The sequence below is a fragment of the Kryptolebias marmoratus genome, linkage group LG1 (assembly GCF_001649575.2).
Source record: "Kryptolebias marmoratus isolate JLee-2015 linkage group LG1, ASM164957v2, whole genome shotgun sequence".
In the NCBI taxonomy this organism is placed as follows: Eukaryota; Metazoa; Chordata; class Actinopteri; order Cyprinodontiformes; family Rivulidae; genus Kryptolebias; species Kryptolebias marmoratus.
Window position 1 is genome coordinate 4342067 of NC_051430.1, and position 10540 is coordinate 4352606.

General features: G+C 41.9%; 1 protein-coding gene across 3 annotated transcripts in view; it reads right to left on the bottom strand.

The window, feature by feature from the left end:
* gtf2h2 (general transcription factor IIH, polypeptide 2) overlaps nucleotides 1–8445 on the bottom strand; it is a 12376-nt gene extending 3931 nt beyond the window's left edge. Inside the window, exons 1-14 of one of the 3 annotated variants that reach the window (XM_017410363.3) lie at nucleotides 8310–8445; nucleotides 7085–7145; nucleotides 6915–6992; nucleotides 6785–6821; nucleotides 6098–6184; nucleotides 5952–6002; nucleotides 4424–4478; nucleotides 4121–4226; nucleotides 3948–4038; nucleotides 2696–2891; nucleotides 1524–1587; nucleotides 1341–1444; nucleotides 1139–1241; nucleotides 1016–1055 (exon numbers count right to left, since the gene is read on the bottom strand). In XM_017410363.3, coding sequence (XP_017265852.1) covers nucleotides 1016–1055; nucleotides 1139–1241; nucleotides 1341–1444; nucleotides 1524–1587; nucleotides 2696–2891; nucleotides 3948–4038; nucleotides 4121–4226; nucleotides 4424–4478; nucleotides 5952–6002; nucleotides 6098–6184; nucleotides 6785–6821; nucleotides 6915–6992; nucleotides 7085–7140 — 1068 coding nt within the window. In that variant the 5' untranslated portion in view covers nucleotides 7141–7145; nucleotides 8310–8445. Of the gene's footprint in view, nucleotides 1–1015; nucleotides 1056–1138; nucleotides 1242–1340; nucleotides 1473–1523; nucleotides 1588–2695; nucleotides 2892–3947; nucleotides 4039–4120; nucleotides 4227–4423; nucleotides 4479–5951; nucleotides 6003–6097; nucleotides 6185–6784; nucleotides 6822–6914; nucleotides 6993–7084; nucleotides 7146–8193; nucleotides 8249–8309 lie in introns of those variants that run through there. The other 2 variants (XM_025004657.2, XM_017410364.3) reach the window with 2 other exon arrangements.
* Nucleotides 8446–10540: the final 2095 nt, after the last annotated feature.

Below are 10540 nucleotides of genomic sequence, written 5' to 3' on the forward strand. Positions count from 1 at the left end.
AGGTCATCTGTAGGTGAGGTCAGCTGTAGGTGAGGTCATCTGTAGGTGAGGTCAGCTGTAGGTGAGGTCAGCTGTAGGTGAGGTCATCTGTAGGTGAGTTTATCTGTAGGTGAGGTCAGCTGTAGGTGAGTTTATCTGTAGGTGAGGTCAGCTGTAGGTGAGCTTGTCACTTAACTACCACAGACCACTGACTCAAGACGATGACTCAAGCTGGTAAAGGGTAAAAGGACTGTACTTATAAAGCACTTTACAACACAACCTGCCCTCTTTTACCCATCCACACACTCATACAGCATCAGTCTCTGCTTTTACAACAGTCTAAATGCTGAGTCAGCATTTTAACACTGTTGTTTTCCTGTTTCTTTTGTACATTTTTTGACTACTTCAGAATATTTTCAGCTGTTTTAGCGATTTATGTATCAGTGTTCAGCTCGTTCAGGTAATTAGAGTGACAAGTTTTGTTTTAACGTTTATACTTTTTGAATTATTTAACTTTATTTACAATGTTTTTTCTTATAGAAATGCATTGAAATCTCTTCAAATCTTTAAAAAACTTTGTGCTCTTTGAAATGTTCAACATGTTTTATTAGCTTTTAGCTGCTGTGCAGCTGGAATTAGCTTTTATTTTTAGTTTTGCTAGTTTTACCTGGTGTTTTGCTCATTTCAGCTGTTAGCTACTGTTCTGCTGCTTTTAGCTTTTGTTTGGCTAATTTTAACTAAGACTAGTTTCAGCTCCTTTACCAAATTTCAGCAGTTATTCAGCACTCGGCCTATTTTTCTCCTTACAGTTCTTTCTCAGTGAAAGGTTTTGTTTACAGTGTGTGAACCAGGCTTGAACAGAGGGTTAGGTTTGGTTGAGCCAGGCTCTGCTGAACTCACTTCATGACACAGCCCTCAGGTGTCTGTTTACGACTGCCACCACACCATCAGACCTGACAAAGTTACTTGTGTAACCAGACACGTTCCAGCTCGTTCGATCAGATGTTCAGAGGAACGTAGCCTCTGCTCTACTCACACTTTTCTCTTTGAGCTCCGCCTGACACGTCTGACAGAACCTGAAACCAGAGGACAACACTTGAAGCTCCACTGAGGCGGACTCTTTGTGAATGAGACAGACGGTAAGTCTTATAGGTGCTACCTGCTCCCCTGAAGCTCCTCCACTGGGCTCTCTATAAAATCCTGGAGGGGGAAGAGGTGATGGAAGGATCTGGCCAGGTGGGGGGCAGACACCAACGTCAAACCTGAGACACAACAAAGACTCAGGACTCCAACATGAAACAATCAAACAGCAGTATAATTTATTCAGGTTTCTGACAGCATCCTTCTAGCACACCACGTACCACAGACTCTACACTCCACAGGAAGCTCGGTGTACTTGGCGTGGCACTGTGGACAGAAATATCCCCTCAGAGACAGGCCAGGATCACTGCTGCTGTCCAGATGGCTGGGAGACACAGAGGGAAGACTTAATCCTGTAAACACAGGACCACACATGGGTCGGGTTAGACTATTCCTATCCTTACGACATGCTGAATGAGGGTTTGGCATCCTGGTCAGTGAGAGAGGCCACCATGTGCTGAGGGAAACCTGAGGAAACCAAAGATCCATGTTAAAAACACATCAGAACTCTGATATTAACTCAATATGATCTCAACATTTGCTTAAAAAGTCCAGTAAAAAAATAAAAGCTATGAAGGAGAGCACATCGCCAGAGTTTTAGACTAAGATCATCTTGTAGCCATTTTGGTCTAAGCTTACAACATCGTGTGCAATCGTATGTGATATTAAAGATGACATGCTCAGAGAATGTGTTGACGATGACTCTCAGCTACTACCACACCAAAGTTTAGCTCAATCTCTGACAGACGTTTTTCTGCTGGTTAATGTCAGTCAGCTGTGGCAGACTCCAAGAGTTAACTGCTTATAGATGCACATTCAATGATGACTTTCTGAAATTCAGCCTGTGGTTACAGAGATATTCTGCTAACAGACAAACAGGGCTGACTACAACAGTTAACGCCAAAGCTTTAAGCACTCAGAGTAAGTGTTGGGAATGATTCTCAGCTCAAATTCATCCTAATACTAACTCTGAGGATTACTTTCTGCACATTTTCTAACAGCAGTTGTTGGCTTCACCACTAGGTGTAGCTGTGGCGCTGTTAATGCCAGGCAGAAAGTTCATATAACACGTTTGTTTTAAGTGCTTTGTTTCTATTTTCAGCATTTTTTCATTGCATTTATGTGAGCAAACAATAATATTATTTGATATTTGAGTGGAAGTAAAACAACAAACTTGATAAGCTTAGTTTAAGGTGACCTCACTTCCAGTTCCAGAAAGATCAGAAAACTGGTTTTACGACGGAGCTGATATTAAGGACAAGAAGGAAAATAAACGTTTTCATGTCCACTGGTTTGTCCGCTTGTTTGTTCTAGGTTTTGTAAATTGTATATTTGTACAAGCTGAGACAAGTAAGGTAATATTTTGTACATCGTTTATGTTTCATCAGTCGGTGTACTTGTGAGGAGCACAGTAAACATCGGTTTAAGGAAGTCTCGTGTCTCTCCTGTTTGTCAACAAGCTGGCGTACATTTCATGAGACATTTGCTTAAACAGACACACAAACACACACAGACATGGGAAAAAGCATCAAAGTCTGATACCAGTGTTGAACAGCTGGACCGTCTGTGTACTGACCCATTCGTATTAAAGAGCATTCTGACGAGGAGCGGGCAGGAGGAGGTTTGACGTGCAGCATCAGGAGCTCTTTGAAGTGAATCTCGTCCAGAATGACGTGGTACGAGCCGCCCGTCTCTCTGGTCAGCACTGTGCACACTCGGACCTCTGCCGACAAGCCGATCACCGACACGCGCACCTTTACAGACTTCAGGGTCTGACAGGAGAAACACACTCATTCAGAGCTGCCTGGCACCAAAATATATCCACTTTTCCAGCACAAGTTCAGACTTTAACTCTCATGAAGCCTTGTCAGGCCGCGGGAGGGTTAAATCAAACCGCAGATATTATCTGTCTGAGTGGCAGAAGGATAAACAACACAGGACCAGAGGAACCACAGAAGATGAGCAGTCAGTACATCAAAACAAGTGATTCCCATTTCTTTTTGTGTGCGATTTCCTATCCTAAAAATAAGACCTTACAATTAAGTTTTTTAACATATTTCCCAGCATGTCCACTGTAGACAACTGAATTTAGAAACTAAAAAATTAACAGATTATGGCTTTAGGGTGATTTTAACACAATAATATATTAAATTTGGTCAAAAAAATACATTTTCTTAAACATTTTGATCATTTCCTGCTGTTGCAAAGACACTAGTTGATCCGTGAACAGAAGCAGCTCTTCTTCGGGAAGTGGTGATCACCCTAAAAGCACGGGTTTCTTTGGGTGAACCAGGAAACCATCCTGTGTTTGGTTCACCATCACAGCCCTTATTCCTGCAGCTTCCTGCAAGCCCACCAGGAGACTGTAGATATCTGAGGATCACACCGACGCTCAGGTATTTATTTACTGTACGATTGCTGAATCAGCATTCACACGATTGTTCTCCTGGTTTTAGCTGACGTTTTGTAAATGTTTTACAATCTTCCTGCTTCTGCATCCTTGTTGCCATCTGAGCCGAAACTTTAGTCTCAGTCGGGAACAGTGTGCCATGACTTTTATACTTTATGAATTATTTAATTTTATTTACAAATATCTGCCTATAGAAATACATTTAGGTCTCATTTAATTTAAAAACAATGTTCAGTATACTTGTTCCAGTTTTAGCTTCAGTAAAGTCATTCAGCCCTCAGCAGTAACGTTGTGTTGTAAGAGCAGTTAGTTTTGTATCAGACTTGTGAGGCTGGTTCTGACCAGCTGATCGGGTTAGGATCAGATTCTGGCCGAGCTCGTGGACACTAACAGCTGTGGACCTGGGGGGGGGGCTCACCTTAACGAGCTCGTAGATGTTGGCTGGGTCACACGTGGTAAGGCTGCTGAGGATGATCAGGACCTCTCTGCTCGTGTGTCCTGGCATGTGCCTTCAGAGACAGAGACACAACGCCCGGCTGTCAGTCATTGATTCCAGAAGGCCATCAGAAGGCGGGTTGGTTCTGACCCCACCTGAGGGTCTGTAAGGCCAGGCTCAGTGAGTTGTACAGGGACGGTTCTCCCACACACGACGTGTCCACAGCTTTCTTCAGAGCAGCGATGTGCTTCTTAGGGTTTCCTGTGGAAGCAGAACGGAAGGACAGACTGATCTGACAGGGTGCAGGTCACGTGCAGAGAGGGGCAGATGAGACGGGCTGATAACCTCAGCTGCACCGCGCACTCAGGGGATTCATCCAGCTCGACCTGAGGATGCTGTGATCGGCCGACGCTGAGGGAGATCATGTTTAGAACAAGGAACATGTGTGTGATCCTTACCTGCCAGGTCTGTCAGCTTCTCTGCCCTTTTGTTTTTGGTGATGATGATACCCACCTGGAAACACATACCTCAGATAGTCAGAGGGTCAAAGGTCAGGTGTGACTCTGCTTCCATTAGACTCATGAAAACACAGACGAGTCATTTATTTTCAGCAGCTTCAGTCCCCTGCAGCTCGTCTTCATGGTGGAACTACACTGAGAGCTGCCTGAAAATCGGCTGTTTACACCTCCCTCCAAGGCCTTGTCCACCGTCAGATCATTGTAAACACAGCACCCTTTCTACAAATGTTTCCATCCACACACAAACGACTCAAAGGGAAACAAGACGTGGAGAATAAAGCTCCTAATCTTTACAAAAAGAAACACAAGGATAGCAAAAACTTCTACTTTATGTCCCAGTAATCTGCTGCTAACAGGAAGCCGTGTCTAAATACAGGCCATGATGGAGGATTTAGGCCCAGGATCTTCAAACACATCGGGCTAAATTCTTTAGATGCAAGTGTCGATCTTTTTAAACTGTTATTTAAATGTACACTTGATGTATATTGTAGTCTTTTTCTACAATGTTGTTTTTTTTGTATTGTTGATGGTTCAATAAAGTGACAGAAACTGTTTTGGCCTTAGATTATCTGGTGTAAAAATGGGATTTTTTTAAGCCATAGTACAGTTCATCAGCCTCGTCTGTTCAGTGAGTTTTACAGCATAAGAAGTTCTTGCTGTAGTTGAGAAACACAAACACAATCTGTTATCTGTCGTTGTTCTTCCTGTTGATTTTTCCTGTAAACAGAGGTCTGTAAGTGACTGGAGTTTGGATGTGTTAGTCAGAAAAGAGCTTGAAGTCAAAAACCAACTTTGCTGAAGCTCAGTCTCGCAGGTGTTAGCATTAAAGTCAGACTCAGGTTTATCAGCTGGTTAAAGCTTAAAGTCTGCCTCTCTGTGGTCACAGCCAAGTTACCTTAAAATACACAACAACGACTCTAACTCAGACAGTTTTACAGATACAGAACTAAAATTCAGTGGGGTAGTAGCTGAGAGTCATCCCAAACACATACTCTGACATACTCTGGTCTTGTCATGATATTTTAAAGGTTTGATCCAAACAGCTGCATCTCTGTGATTCCTCAACAAAACATGATCTTAGTCTAAAGCTCTGGCATGATAAGCAGCAGGTGATAGGCATTCCTTTAATGCAATCCATTATTAGTATTTTTTTACATTTTCCTCCACAACAGATGTTTTTTTTTCCCAGTTAAGTTGTACAGGATTTATGTCACAGCAAAGGTGGGAGAAAAACCCCCCACGTTTCCATGTTTTTACATCATACAAACCTGACATTTTACCAGGTAGGGAGCTTTTTATATCCACTGTGGATGGGAGGAGTAATGTAACTGTGATCCACATCTTCTGCTCAACTTACTGGTAAAAAGAAGATGTGTCTGAGTGAAAACTACCAGTGATATGAACCCAACAGAACCTGTGGACCTAAGTGATGCACTCAACAAACTCCAGTCAAAGCTGACGGTCCTACCTGACTGATGGGATTCTGGTCAAAATATTCATCAACAAAGGTCTCCATCAGCTGCAGAGAGAGGAGCAGAGTGAGACTGAGGCTGAGCCACATTCATAAAGTCCAGGTTCTGGTTCCGAGCGGGTTCTGCCTGCTCCTGGGTTTACCTTCAGAGTGGAGGTGAGGCGGTTGGGTTTCAGGTCCTGGTCCTCCATGCTGCGTGAACCGTCGATCACAACATACAGGTGACGCATCTGCAGCACAGAAAACACACCATCATCACCATCATCATCATCATCCTCACCCCATCCTGACAGTCCTGTAGTCTCTGACATCACAGCTCACTCTGTCTGCAGGTAGAGGTCAGGATATTAGAACTGAGCCTTTTTGGTCAAAGCTTGAAAACAACAGTCTAAGCACACTCACATCATGCTCACAGTGTGTGTTGTGAATGACTCTCAGCTACTACCACATCCAATTTTAGCTCCAGATCAGTTAATCTGACGGAGTTAGAAGCATGTTTGTGTTGGGTAATGCTGACTAGCTGTGGCAGCCATCTTGACTTGTGTTGACTCTTAAAGTTGTTCAGCTGTAGTTGTAGAACCAAAGACGTCTTTCTGAGAGTTACATTAAAATACATCCAGTGGTTCATGAGATATTTTACTAACAGACAAACATGAGGAAAAACATTATCGCTCCACTTTTGTCTATCAGCAGTAATGTCAATAAATGTCCTTTTTGTTGCATTTAAACAAGGGTCATCACATACATTGTTTAAGAAGTGAATGTTATATAAATGAGCCTAAATCTATGGTGAACACTGGGAATGAGTTTCTATGGATCAGATTACTCACCATCCCCAGCCTGACTTGTCCATGGCTCTCTGTCACCCTTTGACACAAACAAAACACAAAGTTTACAGATCACCAGTCAGAATCCACAGGTGTTTGGGTCAGAACCACAGCAGGACATCGTGTCTCTGACCTTTTCCTTTTGGACTGGTACAGGATTTCTTCCACCGTAGCTTTAAGTGAACCAGACTCATCCTCCTTCAGCACCTCCCTGCACGGATGAGCACAATGCATCCCATAATATAACAATGAATCAGGCGGCAGGACACATGGGTCAAAGTGTTTGGTGGAAGCAGGTCCTACCAGGTCCTTTCATAGCCCCCCTCCCAGCGCTTAGCTCTCTCCGACTCTTCATCCATTTTATCTGTCAAAGAACCGAGAAACGAATCAACAAAACACAGATTCCTTCACACGCTGCAGGCAGTAAACCAGCATATGATGCAGACAGACAAGACTGCTTGCACCCTCCACAAAGTTCACTGAAATAACTTAAAACTGACAAAATAATACAGAGAAAAAAGAATAAAAAAAACAACTAATGAAAATCAGTCATTGCTTTTGAATTATAAAGAAACAAAACTAATGAAACTGGCCTTGACATAAAGGATGGCAGATAATCTGTCCACAGGGACATGTTAAACTAAGATGTGTCCAGTAACCAGCCTCACAGGTGTCCTCAGTCCTGTAATCAGTCAGTCTGTCTGTTTGAAGGGTGGAAAGTAGTCACAGGGCTGTTTGGTATCATGGTGTGTAACACTGAACAAGCTGAGGACAGAGTTGTCTCAGGAGCTTAGAAAGAAACTCCCTGACAACATGTTAACCTCTACATCACTAGCGGCCCCTGGACCGGGCTCAGCAGCACCGCCAACGAGATCAGTCCAAAAGGCCTAGGGACGAAGGGGTCAAAGGTAAAGACTACAATCAGCTGGATGTTCCTGAGACTACAGCTGCTCAGATTATTCAGAAGGTCCTTAGGACTGGATGCTGAGGAAAAGTGAGACAAACTGAAGAGACAGATAAAGTCACAACAAAAGTCGTCCCAGGCTACTGTGCAAAAACATAATGTGTGTGTGTGTATAATTTAGTGTTTTTATATAAATTCTCCAGCCGTACTGACATGAAATGTAAGATGCTCAATTGGCTTCATGCAGAAAAGGCAGGTTCTTCTATCAGGAGCTGATTATTTTTAATTTCAAACCAAAGGCGCTTGTAGAGGAGGTCTCCACAGAGAAGGAGGTCTGACAGTCCGGAGCTCCTGCTGGGATTAATTCAGACTCCTTCCTGACACTGTCATTTATCAGGAGCTCACAGAGCACACAGCCAGCTCAGACTTAGACCACGGAAACATTAAATGTCACCTGTGGTGGTAAAAAGTGCAGGAAATGTGAAAATATGGTTGTTGTTTTTTTTACCGTAAATTAGATGAGCGACGAAACGAGTCCATAAAATCACTCCATCGTTTTTTTATCCAACAAATATCTTTTATTTTGTAAACTGAAGCGACAAAGTTTCAGCTCATGATACTCACCGTACTGCGACTTCCTAAGGTATTGGTGTTAAATAAACCTAAATAACCTATTATTGCTGCTGCTTCTTCTTCTCTTCTCTCCTCTTCTTCTTCGCTCACTGACGGCTGTCAACCCAGCGTAGAGGTGCATGACCGCCCCCTGCTGGACTGGAGGACCAGGGGAGATTAAACACAGACATGTATTTATGTCTATGAGATTAAACATGAAAACTTCTTCTTCTCATTTAATGACAGGTGCATACTGCCACCTACTGTACATGAGTGTGTAACTCTATGTCTTCTAGATGAAAAACCTTAGTACTTCCTGTCAGTTTTGTATGATATAGAAGTGTAAATAAAGCTTTCCTAACTATTCCTCTTTGTTCCCAGGATACCCTTCAGACTCCTGTTACCTGCAGCCTCTCTCAGCCTCATGAACCACACATTTCATCACTTCCACATGTTCTTTTTCTCCACATTGCTCACATTTCTCTTTGCTCCTCTTCCCCAGTGGATATAATGTCATTTAAGTAAATATGGCCCACTCTTAATCTCATCATTGTTACCTCCTCTCTTCTGTTTCTTACTCCACAGTTCTTTACTATAGAGTTTTGAATTTTGAACAAACGTCTTCCTTTCGTGTCTTTGTTCCCCATTTTCTGCCAAGTTGTCAAGTATACGCTGGTTTTCACCCCTTCTTCATTCTGTTTCCAGTTTCAGACACTCTCATATCCACCTTTGCCTCTGGGAACAGCCACGGGGGAACGGTACTGACTGGACTGATTTGTGAGAACTTCTTCTATCTTACACACTTTAACTCATTCATTCCCTGTCCATCCCAATCCGTTCCTCTGGAACGTGGAGGATTCCCGACAGCTGTGTAGTATGCTTGTGGCAGGGTTATCATTCTTGCTTCCTTTCACTTTTATCCAGTATAATGGGGACAGTTTAATCTTCTTTTTCCTGTGGAGTCTCACCATTAAAGCATTAATGGGGGATGTTTTCACTGCTCCTGTACACACTCTTAATGCCCTGTGTTGTAGTTTATCTGCTTTTTGAAATGTTGACTTTGCTGCTACTCCACACACAATTCACCCAGAGTCCAACGCTGACATCATGAGCGCCCTGTAGATGTTTATTAGTGACTGTTTTTCTGCCCCCCAATCACTTCCTGTCACAGCTTTTATAAGATTAATGACTGTTTTTTTACATTTTGTTTCCAGATATTCTACATGTGTTTTCCATGTTTACTTACTGTCTAGCCCTAACCCTCAGAAACCATCTCTAGTGGCTGCTATATGATGTTAATTATCCTGTATCAATCTTTCTCTTATTTGGGATCATCATATAGCAGGACTTACTGATACTAAAACAAAATACAAATATAGATATCAAATATATATTTTTCTTTCTCTCATTTTTATTGGACAAACAGTAACATACAATTTGTATCAAAGAACATGAGGAGAATATGCAAATAACATCTATGGGTCAAGCATATATAATAAATGACTCGTTTAAAGAAAAGAACACAGACTTCAACTTTTCAAAGCCGATAACACAAATATAAAACCGTCTTTATATGTATTTTTGACAATTAGTATTTACTCTCTTGAGGAATAAAAGCATCTTAAAATCATTTCCAGGGGCTTGCCTTTAGTTTATTCTACCGTAACTAAAAGTTCAATATTAAGGTTTGTGTCTTTAGATCTCATCCTTTCTTCTATTTTCCTTTTTATGTCTTTAAAAACTAATATTAACTTTTTGTTGCTAAATGTAAGGGGCCTGAGAGAAAATGTCAAAAGGAAGGCAATGTTCCTGTTTTGTAGAAACAATAATCCACATTGTATTCTTCTTCAAGAAACCCATTCAATAGACGCTGATGTGAAATCAGTGGGGAGATCAGATAACTTATTCACATGGTACATCCAAATCAGCAGGTGTGACTATATTACTGAATAACTTTCCAGGAAAAATAATTCATACAAAACATGACAATGATGGCTAGTGGTCTCTCATTCATTGATAATCATGGGTAATATTTATGGTTACTGTAACATTTCCAAAAACAAAGAGCTCCTTAAAACTATTGAAGAGAATATCAAACAACTTAAACAAAGATTTCCTACTAATTATGTTTTATTAGGCGGGGATTGGTCTGATAAAGCCAATAGGACCACATCATCTGCAAAAAGCAGAGATGCGATCCTAAGGCCACCAAAACGGATCCCCTCAACACCTTGGCTGCGCCT